Source organism: Portunus trituberculatus, chromosome 46 (assembly GCF_017591435.1).
Source record: "Portunus trituberculatus isolate SZX2019 chromosome 46, ASM1759143v1, whole genome shotgun sequence".
Lineage (NCBI taxonomy): Eukaryota > Metazoa > Arthropoda > Malacostraca > Decapoda > Portunidae > Portunus > Portunus trituberculatus.
This window is the reverse complement of record NC_059300.1, coordinates 9,056,558-9,074,057: the sequence shown is the minus strand read 5'-3', so window position 1 is coordinate 9,074,057 and position 17,500 is coordinate 9,056,558. Positions and strand designations below refer to the sequence as shown.

The following is a 17,500-nucleotide window of genomic DNA, read 5'->3' as shown; positions in this document are numbered from 1 at the left end:
CTCTCTCTCTCTCTCTCTCTCTCTCTCTCTCTCTCTCTCTCTCTCTCTCTTTCATTCATTCATCTATGCCTTCTCCCCTTTATTCTTGTCTTTCAGTTCCTTCATTCTTCTTTCTATTCATTCATGTTCTTTTTCTTCTCCCAGTCTCTCTCTCTTATACTTCATTCTTTCTCTCTTCCCTTTCATCTTTTCCAGCTCTTCCATTTTCTATCACTCTATCTCATCTTGTTTCTCTATCATCTTTTATTTTTTGCTCCATTTCTCTACTGCTCCTTTCTATTCTTCCCTCCAATAATCTCTCTTCCTCGTCCCTTTCTCTCTATCTGTTTCCATCCCTCCACCTCCCTCTCCTTGCCTCCCTCCATCCCTACATAGCCTTTCCGACTCCACCCTTAACCCTATTTCCCTTCCCCAACCTCTCCCCATCCCTCTCTCTCTCTCCCTCCCTCTCACACTATACATCACACACTGACATGGAATAATCTGTGACCTTTTTTTTTTTTATCATTTCTCTTCTCTCTCTCTCTCTCTCTCTCTCTCTCTCTCTCTCTCTCTCTCTCTCTCTGTTCCAGTATTGCTCACACACACACACACACACACACACACACACACACACACACACACACACGGAAAGGGTAGTTAAGATAAATTGATAAAATAAAATCCACGCCACAATTAAGAACAATACACAAAATTAAACTGTAAACGTGCTATACAAAAGAGAGAGAGAGAGAGAGAGAGAGAGAGAGAGAGAGAGAGAGAGAGAGAGAGAGAGAGAGAGAGAGAGAGAGAGAGAGAGAGAGAGAGAGAGAGAGAGAGAGAGAGAGAGAGAGAGAGAATTACACTGACAAGATCCCGACCTCCAACACTCACCTCTCACTCTTATACTCTCTTTCTTTCCTTCTCTGTCTCTCTCTCTCATCCTCACCCTCCCACTCCCCCCGCCTCTCCGGTTCCCTCACCCCGCCAGCCCCTCCGTCAGCCTCACGCAGCCTCCTCACCCTAATAATTACGGCACAACACCCGCAGATCCTGAACTGTCGGTGGAGCAGGGCGTCTCCGTTACACCGTGCTTCCCCTCGAGACCTCACAATGACGGGGAAGGAACAAGGAAATAACGCAGGATTGTTGAGAGGTAGGTGCTAAAAAGGTGGAATGGTGGTGGTGGTGGTGGTGGTATTATTATTATTAGTAGTAGTAGTAGTAGTAGTAGTAGTAGTAGTAGTAGTAGTAGTAGTAGTAGTAGTAGTAGTAGTGGTGGTGGTGGTGGTGGTGGTGGTGGTGGTGGTGGTGGTGGTGGTGGTGGTGGTAGATAATGTGGTAATGATAAAGATAATAATATGAAGAAGATAGAGGAGGAGGAGGAGGAGGAGGAGGAGGAGGAGGAGGAGGAGGAGGAGGAGAAGAAGAAGAAGAAGAAGAAGAAGAAGAAGAAGAAGAAGAAGAAGAAGAAGAGGAAGAGGAGGAGGAGGAAGAAGAGGAAGAGGAGGAGGAAAAACAGAAAACTAAAGAAAAACGAAAACAAAAGTAAAAAAGTGAAAGAAAAGAAAAGAAGAAACGACACGAAGAAAGCAAGAAAAAGTAGGAAGAAGATTACAAAATATTCCCATAAAAAAAACTCAATAATTAATAGCGTCGACAAAAACATCAAATAAAAAAAAAAGGAAAACAAAAGAAAAAAATAACGAACCGCTCTTCACAGTGACCCAATTAAGGAAGCAAGACAAACGTAATTACAAAAATAAATGAAAAAAAAAAAAAAAAGATGAAAGAAAGAACAATTGACATGGAACTACAAAGGGAAGGGATCAAAGGAAAACAAAAGATAAGAAGAGGCAAAAAGAAGATAATGATAATAAGAGTGACAAGAAAGGTCAGGAAAAAAATACCGGTAAGAAGATGAGTAGATAAACAGACAAATAAAATCTTGGAGGACACCAAAGGAAAAATATACAATGAAATGAAGGTCAAGAAGCGAAAAAGAAGAAAAATACGTGGGGGAAAAAAAGAGGAAAATATGTGGGATGTACAGAAGAAAAGAAGAAAAAAAAGAGAAAAAAAAATAGCTAAAAGAATCAATGAATAACCGAACAGACAAACAAAAATTGAGTAAATAAAAAAAATGAAGAAATAACCACAAGAAAACGAAAAAAAAGGAAAAGAAAAACGAATAACACAAAAACAAGAGAACGAAAAAAAAACACAAACACAAACACAGGAAAACAAAAACCTCAAAACACAAACAAAACAAGTAAACAAAACAAACACAGAACAAACCACAACTCTTACACATGACATCACCATCTCGACGAACAGGAAGAAAACTCAACTTGCCCCCGACCCGACGTGACCTGACCTCAGCTCCCCTCCCCCCCACCACACCACACATCCCCCCACCCTCTCCTGCTCCACCCGAATGAGGAAGGGGTCGGGTCGTGCTCACACCTGATAGTATAATATGGATCCTGTCTCTGTTAATGACTCGCTGCTCCTGAACAGTTGTTTCGCAGGAGGAGGAGGAGGAGGAGGAGGAGGAGGAGGAGGAGGAGGAGGAGGAGGAGGAGGAGGAGGAGGAGGAGGAGGAGGAGGAGGAGGAGGAGGAGGTTGGAAACAAAATATATACTTCTAAAAATAAGAGTATGTGTGATTTGTTGGAGAGAGAGAGAGAGAGAGAGAGAGAGAGAGAGAGAGAGAGAGAGAGAGAGAGAGAGAGAGAGAGAGAGAGAGAGAGAGAGAGAGAGAGAGAGAGAGAGAGAGAGAGAGAGAGAGAGAGAAACTTGTTAAGCATTCTAGGAGATTCCACCTGAACTGTCAAGGGTACAGAAAAAAAATGAGAGAGTGAGAGACGGAGAGAGAAATAGATTAATCTTCCACGTCGCCTCACACACACATACACACCCACTCTCACTCACTCACTGACACACACATTAAATGGAAAAGTTAATCGTATCAATTGAGAGAGAGAGAGAGAGAGAGAGAGAGAGAGAGAGAGAGAGAGAGAGAGAGAGAGAGAGAGAGAGAGAGAGAGAGAGAGAGAGAGATTATAACTAAGAAGCGTAATAAATTCAAGTCAAACACACATGCACAAGTAATAATCATACTAATCTATAATTTTATATCAAAAACACCAATTGAAGAAATTTTTTTCTTTTCTTTTCTTAAGGATGTAAGTAATTTTGCTGACACACGCACCGCATCAGTAAGTAATATGACAAGGCTTGGGCTGTCTTCTTGAGAGAGAGAGAGAGAGAGAGAGAGAGAGAGAGAGAGAGAGAGAGAGAGAGAGAGAGAGAGAGAGAGAGAGAGAGAGAGAGAGAGAGAGAGAGAGAGAGAGAGAGAGAGAGAGAGAGAGAGAGAGAGAGTGTGTGTGTGTGTGTGTGTGTGTGTGTGTGTGTGTGTGTGTGTGTGTGTGTGTGTGTGTGTGTGTGTGTGTGTGTTTTAGGGTGAAAGGAAGCACACACACGTCTTGACAGCTGTACATGCCACACCACACCACTTCAACACACACACACACACATTTCCACTGGCATACTTTCCCTTCTCATCTCCTCAGTCACTTAAATAATAAATAACAACAAGCACTTAGCCACATATATCAGACACATTACATAACACTGGCCAACCATAACACTGTAGGGAAGAAGAAACACACTCCAATCGACAGTCTTGCCATTCCCTTGCCTTAACCCCTTCAGTACCATGACGCGTTTTCATATTCATTCTGCTTACTATTTGGTGGTTTGATACAGCTTCAGAAACTCATGTGGAGGATTAAAATAGTGAAGACTGTGACCATTAACCTTCTGACGGCCCTAGACCCTTTCTAATGTCAATAAAATGGTCTTATCGTACACAAATCTCAGGGTAAAAATGTGTCCCAGTACTGAAGGGGTTAATTACTTGTGAGAGGAAAGAGGAAAAGAGCGAGAGCGAGAGCGAGAGAGAGAGAGAGAGAGAGAGAGAGAGAGAGAGAGAGAGAGAGAGAGAGAGAGAGAGAGAGAGAGGAAAGACTGGAGGCGAATAACATATCGTCGGAAATTACAGTTCTCCCTCTCGCAAGTTTTTGTAACGGTGCAATTAATTATATCCTCAATAACATTCTTACTTGTCTATTATTTTTTGCACTTATTATCTTGTTTGTTTGTAATGGACTAGTAATAACGGGACCTTGTTTGCACCGTAGCTTGATGTGTAGGTAAGTATAAGTGCACGATGCTGGATTTCCTCACACAAACACACACACACACACACACACACACACACACACACACACACACACACACACACACACACACACACACACACACGGGACAAGGGCGTCATTCATGGCAATCTGTACCACTTGGGGGTTACCATAGGAGGAGGAGGAGGAGGAGGAGGAGGAAAATATTTACGAGATTTACTGCGCCGCTGCATCACATGGTGCCACAAGGTTGAAGAAGATGAAGAGGAAGAGGAAGCGAGATATGTGAGAAAGCAAAGGAGAAGAAGGGAGACTCAGTAAAGAATGAATGAAGAGAAACGAGGAAGAAAGAGGAGAAGAAAGAAGAATCAGAGAGAGAGAGAGAGAGAGAGAGAGAGAGAGAGAGAGAGAGAGAGAGAGAGAGAGAGAGAGAGAGAGAGAGAGAGAGAGAGAGAGAGAGAGAGAGAGAGAGAAAATATGTCTTTTCCTACTCACTCACTCACTCACCACCACCACCACCACCACACAGAGAGCAGTGAAGTGACCAGCATTTACACTAGAAAGGAACAAGAGCGCACTTCACGCCGCCCCTTCCACAAACACCTCTCACCTTCTCGCCCCTTCAAACCCCTTCAACCTTTCACCCTTCTCGCCCCCTCCCCCACCCTGCTATACTCCCCCGCACCGCACGCCACCCTCGCCCATATCCACTCCGCTGCATCGCCACTCACGCAGAAGGAACTAGAGTGCACGGCTTCCCTTGGGCATGCGGAGTGGGTGGGATTAAATATAAACCTGTTCCTCCTTCATCTCCCTCCTTGCTAGCCTCCGTATCATCACCTTTCCTTAACCTATTCAGTACTGGGACGCATTTTTACGAGTCTTGGGTGTGATTAGACGATTTTATTGATATTAGGAAGGGTCTACGGAGGTCAAAAGATTAATGGCCCAGAGTATTCACTATTTTAATCCCCATATGAGTTTCTGAAGCTGTATAAAAACGTGTCATGGTACTGAATGGGTTAATTGTATAGAAATATTCCCCATGTTTTCCTTTCTTATTGTTTTTTTTTTCTTACATGTGTTGTTTTGATTAATGGTGAGGTATTTTTTCTTCTTTTTCTATTTGAGCCTGTTCGTTATCATATTTTTAGTTTTAGACTAAGCACATTTTTTTTTCTTTTTTTTTCGTTCTTACATGTATTCTTTCAATTTCTTTAGTGAGATATTTTTCCTTCTTTCTTATCAGATTCTTTCATTTCATATTTTTTTCGCCATAATACATTTTTTTTCGTTTTCTTTTTCTTCTTCTTCTTAACGTGTACCTCTGAACTAATAATAAGCGAGATATTTCCCCTTCATTTTCTTTTTATCAGTCTTCATTCCATATCATTTCCAAGTATATACAAATTTTCTTCTCTTTTCCCTTATTCACTTCCTTTTTAAACGTCTTTTTTTTACTTCTTAAGCATATCTTGTCCATTCATATGATTCCTTATTCCATATCACAGTTTTTCTCGTAAGGTACAAAACTATTCTCTCACCTTTCCTTTTTTTTGCTAAACTACTTTTTATACCTTTTTAAACATGCTATTCTCCTTAATCTCTCTCCTTATTAGTCTACACATCATCCCTTTCCCTTTAATGCATTGGACATTTCTCCCCACTTTCCTTTCCCTTCCTACTAAAATTCCTCTTTCCGTCTTCATTCCCATGCCTGAGTAACCTGTTCTTCCATTCACCTGCCTCACTAACACTCTCATTACCACCTTATTCCTTTAAGCACACAAAAACTGTTCGCATTGCACTCCTTTCCCTTCTCTCTTAGTCTCTCTCTTCTTTCATTTAAACTGTAATAAGATCCCTATTCTCCTTCGCACACGCAACAATTAGCCTTGAACTTTTTATCTTCCACCTGAGACTCCTTTTCCCCTTGTCTTACCTATCTGAAGTCTCCTATTCTCCTTAAGTACATACAATCAAGCTGTTATCTCCCTTTATGTTTTTTTTTTCCTTGATTTCTTCTTAAAAAAAAAAAACCCTTCTCCTTAACAGACATACGTAGCCTGCTTCTATAAACCTCTCTCTACCACTCTCCCGAAACCTCCTTTACTTCTTTAATTGCATTTTCTTTCACAACAGCTCCCTTCACCTTTCCTTTCTCTCAATTTACCTGTCGCCACAAGCACCTGTTATCCCGCTAATTAAGCACCCAGCCAGCCTCCACTTAACACCTCACCTTAACCCTTTCACACTCCCACTGGGTCCTAATGAGCTCATTTTTATCCCGCCTCTGTTAAACTGCGAGTGGAATTAAGAGTCTTCATCTGTAACACGGTGGTAAGTAAATGCATTAATGTCTTTGCCTTTCTGTCCACAAGAGGTGACGACGAGGATTAAACTTCATCTCCCAGTGGTGTGAGTCAAAAGGGCAGCGGCTAAAGAGAAGAGGCTTGGCTACGCATTAAGTAGGTTCCTGACCCCATCAATTCCCCAGTTACATGGATTAAGTAGTCGCTGAATGCCTGCCTGCCTGCCTGTCTAGGATGCACTGCTCCCGCTTAGATAAATAAAGGCTGTTATTGCAAGATAGATACGCAAATATTTAAAACACTGACATCTGTTTATTTAAGTATAATAAGTCTGGTGCGCTAGATCTGAGTGGTATCTTTGAACCTTGTTGCTGGGTACACGAGTGACTGGCCATTGGATTATACATACTAAATTATTCATTCATTTGAATATTCACGATTTATTTATCTGCTTATCTATCAGTTCATCTACAGTGGATCTACAGTGGAAAGACGATCCACAGACAAGCCAACAGAGAGAGAGAGAGAGAGAGAGAGAGAGAGAGAGAGAGAGAGAGAGAGAGAGAGAGAGAGAGAGCCAAGCAATCTAGCCAGGGCAGCAACAACAGTAGCAGTACCAGCACCACTACTACCACCATCACCACCACCACAACCACCACCCTCATCAGCGGTCGCCAGCAGCGGTCACCTCCAAGTCACGTCCCGCCGTTCCCTGCTGAGTGCTGCTAAGGGAACCAGAGGCGACCGATTGGCTCAAGTTTATTCGTATCCTAAAAATATAGCGACCCAAGAATATGCAGAGAGAGAGAGAGAGAGAGAGAGAGAGAGAGAGAGAGAGAGAGAGAGAGAGAGAGAGAGAGAGAGAGAGAGAGAGAGAGAGAGAGAGAGAGAGAGAGAGAGAGAGAGAGAGAGAGAGAGAGAGAGAGAGAGAGAGAGAGAGAGAGAGAGAGAGAGAGAGAGAGAGAGAGAGAGAGAGAGAGAGAGAGAGAGAGAGAGAGAGAGAGAGAGAGAGAGAGAGAGAGAGAGAGAGAGAGAGAGAGAGAGAGAGAGAGAGAGAGAGAGAGAGAGAGAGAGAGAGAGAGAGAGAGAGAGAGAGAGAGAGAGAGAGAGAGAGAGAGAGAGAGAGAGAGAGAGAGAGAGAGATTTACGATATATCATCTGAACTATATCTAAATGAAGACACTAAATCTTACGTCACGGGAAATAAAAACTAGCAATCATGCCATATCTTGCAGAGAGAGAGAGAGAGAGAGAGAGAGAGAGAGAGAGAGAGAGAGAGAGAGAGAGAGAGAGAGAGAGAGAGAGAGAGAGAGAGAGAGAGAGAGACGGGGGGAGGAGGGAAGGCCACAAAAAACAGTTCTATTAATATCGCGCCAATCGTTCCCTCGCCCATCGTAAATCTGCATAGGTCCTACAACATAATCGGCGACAATTGACTCAACTGTTGCCCTGCGCTGGTGACGAACGGCCCATCGGCACTTGGTTACGCCCTGGCGGGATTCGAACGGCGGAACACTAAACTGCCGAAACAACCTTCTTCAACACCGCCTGCTTCCTTGATTTACTCCTCCAAGACTAACCAAATCACCCAAATACCCTCCGTCAGCGCCGCCTTCTGCCTCTATTAACTCCTCCAGAAGATGTTCATGTGCAAAGAAATGTGATTAAAGTCAGATACTTCAGTTTGAATACTTAAACTTTTGGAAGTATTCTTATCTTACATTTTTAAGAGGGTCTGCTTTTAGTGAAGGTTAATCGGGTTTTCAAGGGTGTTTCCATGATTCCGGTGCTAGTTTGATAAGGGTTCTGCACTTTCAATAGGACGAATATATTGATAAGAAGACGTCTAATCATCTCTGGCTGCAGTAACCAGTCCTGATGGGAGAAGAAAGCGTTTAAGAATATGGGCCAGCGTGTTAGTGGAGGCAAACACGAAGTCATAATGTAGCAATCAAAGGAAAGGTCGCCCTCGGTATATTCCGTTTTATTACGAGTCCACTAAATCATCTTGACTTATACGATCCCCGGCACAGGATTACCCGCTACAGGGACTCCGGCTCGTCTTTTACGTAGCCACATTTACATAAAAATATATGCATGTCGGCAGTCTGGTTCTGGTGAAGTTTATTGTCAAAGCTCAGCCGACAACATCACCACCACCACCACCACTACCACGGGCACCACCCTAGACCATTCTCTCCTCCATCACCACTATCTCCCCAATGCCTCTAATCCCCTAACCATTACTAGACTCCACTGTCAGCACCATAACCACCACCACCACCACTACCATCACCATCACTGCTCTTTTCTGCCCCTCCTCCTCCATCACCGCTATCTCTCCAATTCCTTTAATCCCTTAAGCTATCCTAGTCTAGACTGTCTGAATCTACTACTACTACTACTACTACTACTACTATTACTACTACTACTACTACTGCAACTACTACTACTACTACTACTACTACTACTGATGCAACTACTACTACTACTACTACTACTACTACTACTACTACTACTACTACTTTTATTATATTTTTTTCGTCCTCTCTCCTACTTGTTCTTTTTTTCTACCACTTGTTACTACTACTACTACTACTACTACTACTACTACTACTACTACTACTACTACTACTACTACTACTACTACTACTACTACTTTCCTTCTATTATAACTACAACCACCTTTACAATTTCTATAGACCACCACAACTACTCCTATTCCTGCAAGTCCCAAGTAGCCCCAGTGGTTCCCCAGGGTGTTGGTCATCCCCAGAGCGTCGCAGTAGCATTGGGCATTCTCTCTCTCTCTCTCTCTCTCTCTCTCTCTCTCTCTCTCTCTCTCTCTCTCTCTTCATGGTCCGAGGTGGCCGACCCTCACCCTTGCGCAACTTGGTGATTCAATTGCACGAGGAAAGGCGGGTCGTGAGGCTACAATCTTCCCATGGCTCACTTACAGACACACACACACACACACACACACACACACACACACACACACACACAGACAAGCACGCACATGCACACACATATATTCACACACGTAGAACAAACACACATTTATCCAAATAAGCAAATATATTCTCTCTCTCTCTCTCTCTCTCTCTCTCTCTCTCTCTCTCTCTCTCTCTCTCATGCACGCACGCATACACAAAAACACGGAAAGTTATTATCTAAAATCATGAATATGCACATCATTTTTTTAACACAATCAACGAAACAGAGGAGAGAGAGAGAGAGAGAGAGAGAGAGAGAGAGAGAGAGAGAGAGAGAGAGAGAGAGAGAGAGAGAGAGAGAGAGAGAGAGAGAGAGAGAGAGAGAGAGAGAGAGAGAGAGAGAGAGAGAGAGAGAGAGAGAGGAGATTAACTTCCAACTTACTTTTTTCTTTCACATATTTTTTTTTTTTGCTAATCATAATTTTCTTTACTACAATCAGCTGGAAGGCACGTGCAGTAGGAGGAGGAGGGTACGTCTCTCTCTCTCTCTCTCTCTCTCTCTCTCTCTCTCTCTCTCTCTCTCTCTCTCTTCTACGTGTAGGGGAGTTACGTGCTAAGCTGCCACTTGCCACACAATGGTTTCTGGAGCGCCACGCCTCCTCTCTCTTTCTCTTCTCTTTCACTCATTTTCCCTCTTGTTTTCACCTCTTTACCTCACTTTCCAATACTAATCCTATTCATATCTTCCCTCTGACTGACTCTATCTCTTTTTATCTTTCCCTTCTCTCTTTCTTTTCTTTTTCTTTTTCATTTTCTTTCGTGTTTCTCTATTGTAATTTTCTCTTATTTTCACTTTTTTTTTTTTACACATTCATTTATCATTCTCAAATATATCTTTTGTCTGATTTCTTCCTTTCGTCTATTATTTCTCTCCTCTTATATTTCCAATTCTCTCCTCCTGTTTCAGTTTTTCCTTCTTTTCCTTAAATTATTTTCGTGCACTTTAAGATTTCCATATGCTTTCTCTGACCTTATCCTTCCATCTTTTTACCTCTCTCTCTCTCTCTCTCTCTCTCTCTCTCTCTCTCTCTCTCTCTCTCTCTCTTCCTCTTTTCTCCCAAAATTTAACCAGATGTCAATATTCCCTCCCATCCAAACACTTACCTATACAACCCTTACACAAATACACTTATCCCTCTATCTCTCCTCTCCTCTTTTTCTTTCGAACTATTCCATTTCGGTTATTCTCCTACCATCTCATTTCCATCTCTCCTTGTTTCTTCCTGCGGCGGAGTCAAACATCCGTGTGTGTATTCTGAAGGGTGACCGGGGCGGAGGTGGAAGGGGAGGTGATGGAAGGTTATCAGCGAGGGCAGGAATGAGTGAGAGAGCATGGGAGGGGAAGATGTGGGGGAGCGCAGGGTGGAGGCAGAGGTGTAGCCAGCCAGGGGTGTAGGCAAGGAAAGGTGAAGGAGGCAGGGGAGTGGGTGAAAGAAGGTCTGGGGGTGAATGAAGGAGGGTGAAGGAGTGAAGGATCGCATTTGCACAACGTTCCTCATCAGTCTGTAGCTGCATCGTTTCCCAGGGGAGATGAGGGAGAGGAGGGAGAGGAAGAGTGCCACAGGGGGAGAGGAGAGGGTATCACCGGGGGGCGTAGAGGGGGGCGTTCGTGCGTGTGTGTGATTACGGGGGTGTTTGCGTTACCTGACCTCCACCGTTAGCCCCGAGGTCACTTGTGGTGCCTGACGGAGGGTCGTGCTGAGCCTCCGTCACACGACCAGACCTTCTGTTTGCACTGCCTCGCCTCGGGACGCAGGGAATGGAGGGGGATGGGGTGGCAGGGCTAAGAGAGGGGAAAAGGTCACATAGGGCCGCCTGGATGGGTCATGTGAGGTGGGAAAAGGTGGTTCGCAGTAAGGCCTAGAGTGGGCCTCGTAGGGGGAATGGGTGGGTCACATATACAATTCAGATCACATGAAGAAATAGAGTCATAAGTGGGTGATGAGATTCGTGCATGAGAAAAGCGGCACTAAAATCACGGAGAAAGAAATGGTGCAGAGGAATGGATATGATGTGAATTACAGGGTGAGGGACGGCCAGACGAGACAGGCAGGTCATGAGGAGAATCAGGATGGATCACATGGATTAACTAAAGACTATGGCAGGGTCACACGAGAGCAAGGGAAGGGCAAGGGATGAGGAACACAGGGTAGGATATGACATGGAAGAACTAGAGGGCACGGCAGGGAGGAAGAGATACAAAGAAAGACAGCGAAGAACTGGACCACAAGGCACAGCAGGAGAGGAAAGAGCTGAATCATTCCATAGCAGAAGCACAAGAAGGGCATGGCAGGATTTACTTACTAGGGAGGGTATAACTATAAGGAATGCAGGGTACAACTAGGTAATACATGAATAGGGTTGAGTTAAAAGCAGGATAGGGCAGGGCAAGACAAATCAGAGTAGAACAGGGCAGAGTAAAGCTGGGCAGGGCAGGAAAAGGAAAGGGAAAAGCAAGGCAGGGCAGGAAAAAGGTAAAGCAAGGTAGGGTAAAGCAAGGCATGACGGGGCAAGGTAGGGCAGGGCAAGGCTGGGTCACAAGACACGCCAGTTCACCGTTACACAGCTGAGGCGAAAGAAAACCCAACATCCTTTTCCTCGCTGACACACCTGAGGCACCAACGACAGAGAGAGAGAGAGAGAGAGAGAGAGAGAGAGAGAGAGAGAGAGAGAGAGAGAGAGAGAGAGAGAGAGAGAGAGAGAGAGAGGAGAGAGAGAGGAGAGGAGAGAGAGAGGAGAGAGAGAGGAGAGAGAGAGAGAGAGAGAGAGAGAGAGAGAGAGAGAGAGAGAGAGAGAGAGAGAGAGAGAGAGAGAGAGAGAGAGAGAGAGAGAGAGAGAGAGAGAGAGAGAGAGAGAGAGAGAGAGAGAGAGAGAGAGAGAGAGAGAGAGAGAGAGAGAGAGAGAGAGAGAGAGAGAGAGAGAGAGAGAGAGAGAGAGAGAGAGAGAGAGAGAGAGAGAGAGAGAGAGAGAGAGGCGAGGGAGTCACGAGCGAGGGGCGATAACAGGCAGAACAAACTGGCCGCCATCCTCCCTTAGCGACGTTGATCAAACACACACCCGATGCTACATCCTGACAATCTCCAGCTTGGCCCTCCCCTACACTTCCCCCTCCACGCTCGCCACACATGCCCTCCCCTACACATTCCCCTCCACCAGTTCTGCCCTGCCCTACACACCCTCCTTTACAATCCCCAGCCATACCCTCCCATACACCTCCTTGTCTCACTCCACACGTCCCACTTTGCACTAGAAAAAAATCTGGTTATTTTTTCCTTTAAGAGTCAAATAGCTCTAGACTTAACTTTAAAATACCCTCACAATTGATTTCTTTTAACAGTAATAATAAATGCGGTACCAATTATTAGCTCTTTGTTTTCTTTTCTTTTTTTCCTGCAGTTCTATATGCGTGATGCTTAATTTTCCTTGCCTTGGTTAACTTCTTCAGTACAATGACGTATTTCCATATTTATTCTGCTTACTATCTGGTGATTTTATACAGTTTCAGAAACATACGTGGGGAGTAAAATAGTGAAGACTCTGACCATTAATCTTCTCACCTCCATAAACCCTTCCTAATGTCAATAAAATTGTCCAATTATGCCTAAAACTCAAGGTAGAAATGCGTCCTAGTACTAAAAGGGTTAAACAGGTGGTGCTATATAATGCACTGTTATGAATTCCTATACAAACTTAGTCTTCATTCCTTCAAAGTATATTCCATTGTTTGTCCTCGTTTCGGTATTCTCAAGTTTATCGGCAATACAGTGTGAATAAATTAACATCCTTACAACTAACATCCCTTTCTTCTTTCGTTGTAAATTTTACTCCCCAGCTCTATATATCACTTACGCGCCCTCCTTACTCCCAAAAGCATGCAGTAGGCTTCCCTTTCCCTCGAGTTAGCAGCCAGTAGGACAATACGCATCATTTTTAATTCCTATACCTACTGCCTTGATTCATTTCGCGCTTCACAGTAAATAGTACATGCTTCCTACACCGAAATCTTCCGCATACTTAGCTTTTTCTTTATTGGATGGCTTGGAGAATCGTATAAATGAACATGCATATTTATTCCCTTCATTTATTTCTCTATTCAAGCTAAATTTCATTCTTTGGCTTTCCATTCCCTACACACCAATCTAATATGGCAGGATACATGGCATTCCCCTTGCTTTACATCCTCGTGATTTCTATATTTGATCACTCCGTCGTTCTTTTGTTCTTACAGTAAATCCCATTCCTTACCTTTCGAATTTCCAATATATCCTTCCTTTACAGAGAAACACACGGAATACTTCTCTCCTCAGACTCAAACAGCCATCAATACGATATACATTCTCGTAAACTCCACGCCTTATTACTGCCATCGCTGCCTCCCTTTGAAGTAAGAGGCGATAGAGAAATGAAACCCTCCACTAAATCCAATCCCTAATCTTCCCCTTACCTACTGCTCTTCAAGTAAAATGATCGACTATAAAAAAAATTACACGGGTCAATGGCACGTGGTAATGGTAATGTATTATGACTGGCTCACGGTGCTCCTTCTTCGCCTTTTTGTACTTCCCCTCCTGCAGACTCAAGCACATCGGCTCCTCTACATCTCGTCCGCCCCATCGGCCGCTCTGTGCTGTCATTATATCACTCGGCGGCTCCTCCCTGACTAACCTCTAATTGATTTTTATGCGCCATTTCGATCAACGGGAGGAAATGTAGTGTATACTTTGCTTGCCGACCCGTGAAGTTCTACATATGTGTGTGTGTGTGTGTGTGTGTGTGTGTGTGTGTGTGTGTGTGTGTGTGTGTGTGTGTGTGTGTGTGTGTGTGTGTGTGTGTGTGTGTGTGTGCGTGCTCCAGATTCCCGTCATGTTCACTTTTTTCTCCTTTTCCTTCATAACTTTGGAAGTACAACACCTTCTTATTATCGTCATCAGACTTTCCCTCCCTGCTTGCTTCCCACCACATCACCGCCGCCCACCACCATCACGAGCACGCCGAGCTAATGTGGGGCTTGTGCTGGGCTTCGTGGCGACCACAGACTAAGGGATTATTTTTGTGGTGTCCTGTGAGGGGTGGGGAAAAGATGAAGGCTAGCTGAATGCGAGTAGATGAGATGGAGCCAAGGGAATCTCTCTCTCTCTCTCTTTCTCTCTGAAGGCATCTATCCCTCGCAGTCACCTTGTCTTCATGATTTCTAGTCACATGCTGATTCACATTCTGACCCCAAAGGCCACACGTGATTTGGGAGTCTGCGGGGCGCTCGGACCCTAAGTGGAACTGTAACACTAACTCACTGGTGACACACGAACGTGTCTTCCGCATACTGGTCATGAGCGACGGTCGAAATGCCTACTGAACGATGCATTTTTCCCAACAACGAAGTCAATAAGAACCAATGGTAATATTCTGTCCGGGTGTTCATCGTCGCCCACACAACATGGTCTACACGCAGCACTGACTCAACGCGAGGAGAATGTCTAAAGTAATATTGAGTAGCAACAAGGGTGATTAAAACAGGACGCCAGGTACTCACCTGCAGGCGTGGCTTCTCCCTCCGTCAGGCGGATCACTATTTCACTCTGGCCGTCCAAAACAAACCGCGGCGGCGTGTTGGCCGCTACGGGCGTTCCCAGCAACCCCACCGAGACCACCACCAGCAGCGTCACCAGCCAGGCTCTCCGGAGCCACAAGTGAGGGACGTGGTGCGGAGCAGAGGGACGCGTGGTGGGGGCTGACAAGACTGTGTTCTGAGGAGGATGGCGCACCGTGGCCCTGGATCCAGCCAGGGACTTAGTATCTACACTTTTGATGCACTCCTCGGAAGCCCGTGAGCTTCCCGTCACACACACTACGGATTTGTTCGCCAAGGGCGCGCCGTCCCTTAATAACACTGCATGTCTTCTCTGAGTAAGGCACCTCGCGGGCGTGCCAGTGTCTGCCCACGGTGGCGTCATATTGGCACTTCTACAACAACTCGCCGTCTCGGACGTTGCACGGCGGGGAGGCCTCACAGCCACCCCAGACACATCCTCCACTCGACATTCCGCGCGACACACTGAGCTGTCAGGCTCAGAGCACCATCGCCGCGGCACCAGCATCTTCGCGGCTGAACCCCGTTTTCTATGCACCTAACAGAAAACGCGCGGGCCAACACGTGTAGGTTCAGTCATGCTCGTGAGGTACAGTTTTCGGTACTCGGTTCGCCTCCTGCAGGACTGTTACGGAGGCAGCGATGCGCCTCCTCTGCTGTTTGTCTCCGTTGCTCCGCGGTGGTCCTCACGCCTCCGTGCCACACTCTCCCGCCGCAGGGTCTCTGCCCCGCGCATCAAGCCTCGTCTTGGTTCGCGGAGCCGGAAAGAAAACCAGCTCGAGGTTAATGCGTGTGAAGACAGTAAGCAGCCTGATAAACCACAATGGTGCCTTTTCACCCTCAGCATCAGCCTCTGACTTGCCACGAGGCGTCTTCCGTTCTAGGTTGGCGCCATGACGAACAAGGCAAAGAGCAATGCACAGAACAGAGACGTCACACTCCTGTCTCACGCGGCTCCTTCACTTCCTCCCTGACGGCGTTCTGTGTGTCTCGGTTGGCGTCGTGGCGGGATGCAGGCGTGGCGCCGTGGGCTGGCGGCCAGGGGCGGGGCGCTACGGTGTCCTTGCGGACGCGAGACCTCCTCCCTTTGTCTGGGCGGCCCAAGACCCTTCACCTCGGGTCACCACGCTTGAGGACCTCAAGGGCGCGGCGTGTGTGATATCTGTGGAGCAAAAAATACAACACATATAACAAGATTCTTTCTATCTTCATCGAAGCAAAAAAATCTGATGATGAGTTGATAGGAAAGACAGGAAAAAGCATTCGGAGCGAGAAAAATATGACGATAAAAACAGGCAGCCGACATCGGATTTCATGTGCAAATAAATAAAATCTGAGGAAATCTGTGAAGAGCATAAGTGATGATTACCATAAATATATGTAGAATTTTCTTACAATTCTGCCCTCCTCCCTCAGTCCTTCTTCTCCTCCTCCTCCTTCTCCTACTTCTCTTTCATCACCACGAACAACACACAGACACCACACCACAACAGTTTCTTATTTCCCTCTCCTCTTGCTTCCACAGTAGTATAATTCCCTCTACGACTAAAAAGTAGTGCCAGGAGGTGGAAAGTTCAGCGACACACGGAAAAGCCTGCGGAGGAAGCGGAAGCAGCAGCCAGCCACCCAGCCAACCACCGCTACTGCCACAGGTAATGAGGAAGGAAGGAGGAAGGGAGAAGGAAGGGAGAGGAAGGGAAGGTAAATGAGGCACGAAACATGATAAGCTTTGGCAGACTGAGAGACATTAAGATGAGAAAAGTGGCTAAACGAGAGAGAGAGAGAGAGAGAGAGAGAGAGAGAGAGAGAGAGAGAGAGAGAGAGAGAGAGAGAGAGAGAGAGAGAGAGAGAGAGAGAGAGAGAGAGAGGTGCAAATGACTGGGAGCTGAACGAAAGGCGAAATTACGACCACGCACACCTGTGAGGTAATTATCACGAACGTCCCTTGGCACCAGGAAGATACAGGTGAGAGGGAGAGAGAGAGAGAGAGAGAGAGAGAGAGAGAGAGAGAGAGAGAGAGAGAGAGAGAGAGAGAGAGAGAGAGAGAGAGAGAGAGTATAAGGGGTGTGAGAAAAATAGTAATACGACCTCAAACATTAATATTCTCCCTCTCCTCTCTCTCTCTCTCTCTCTCTCTCTCTCTCATCATCAAAGTTTCGCAAGCCACTTAAGGAACATGGAAGAACGCCGTATAAGACTTTCACCATCGCCGCGGCAAAATAATGATAAACATCTGCCCAGGAGCGCCACGACACCGCTCTCATTACGCTTATCGCTGACCCCTTCGGCAGGCAGGTCACGGCGAGGATGGGGCGAGAGAGAGAAGAGGAAAAAACAGGGAGGAATACAAAGGAACGTAAAGGAAAACAATGGAGGAACAAAACAGTAATAAAAATATTTTAGAGAAAGAGAGAGAGAGAGA

The 17,500-nt window shown here is 45.5% G+C and overlaps 1 protein-coding gene across 1 annotated transcript in view; it reads right to left on the bottom strand.

Moving 5' to 3' along the window:
• The window catches only part of LOC123519704 (cadherin-23-like), a 90,688-nt gene extending 74,644 nt beyond the window's left edge, over positions 1-16,044 (bottom strand). The window contains exon 1 of the mRNA XM_045281205.1: positions 15,022-16,044. Coding sequence (XP_045137140.1) covers positions 15,022-15,586 — 565 coding nt within the window. The 5' untranslated portion in view covers positions 15,587-16,044. The remainder of the gene's footprint in view (positions 1-15,021) is intronic.
• Positions 16,045-17,500: the final 1,456 nt, after the last annotated feature.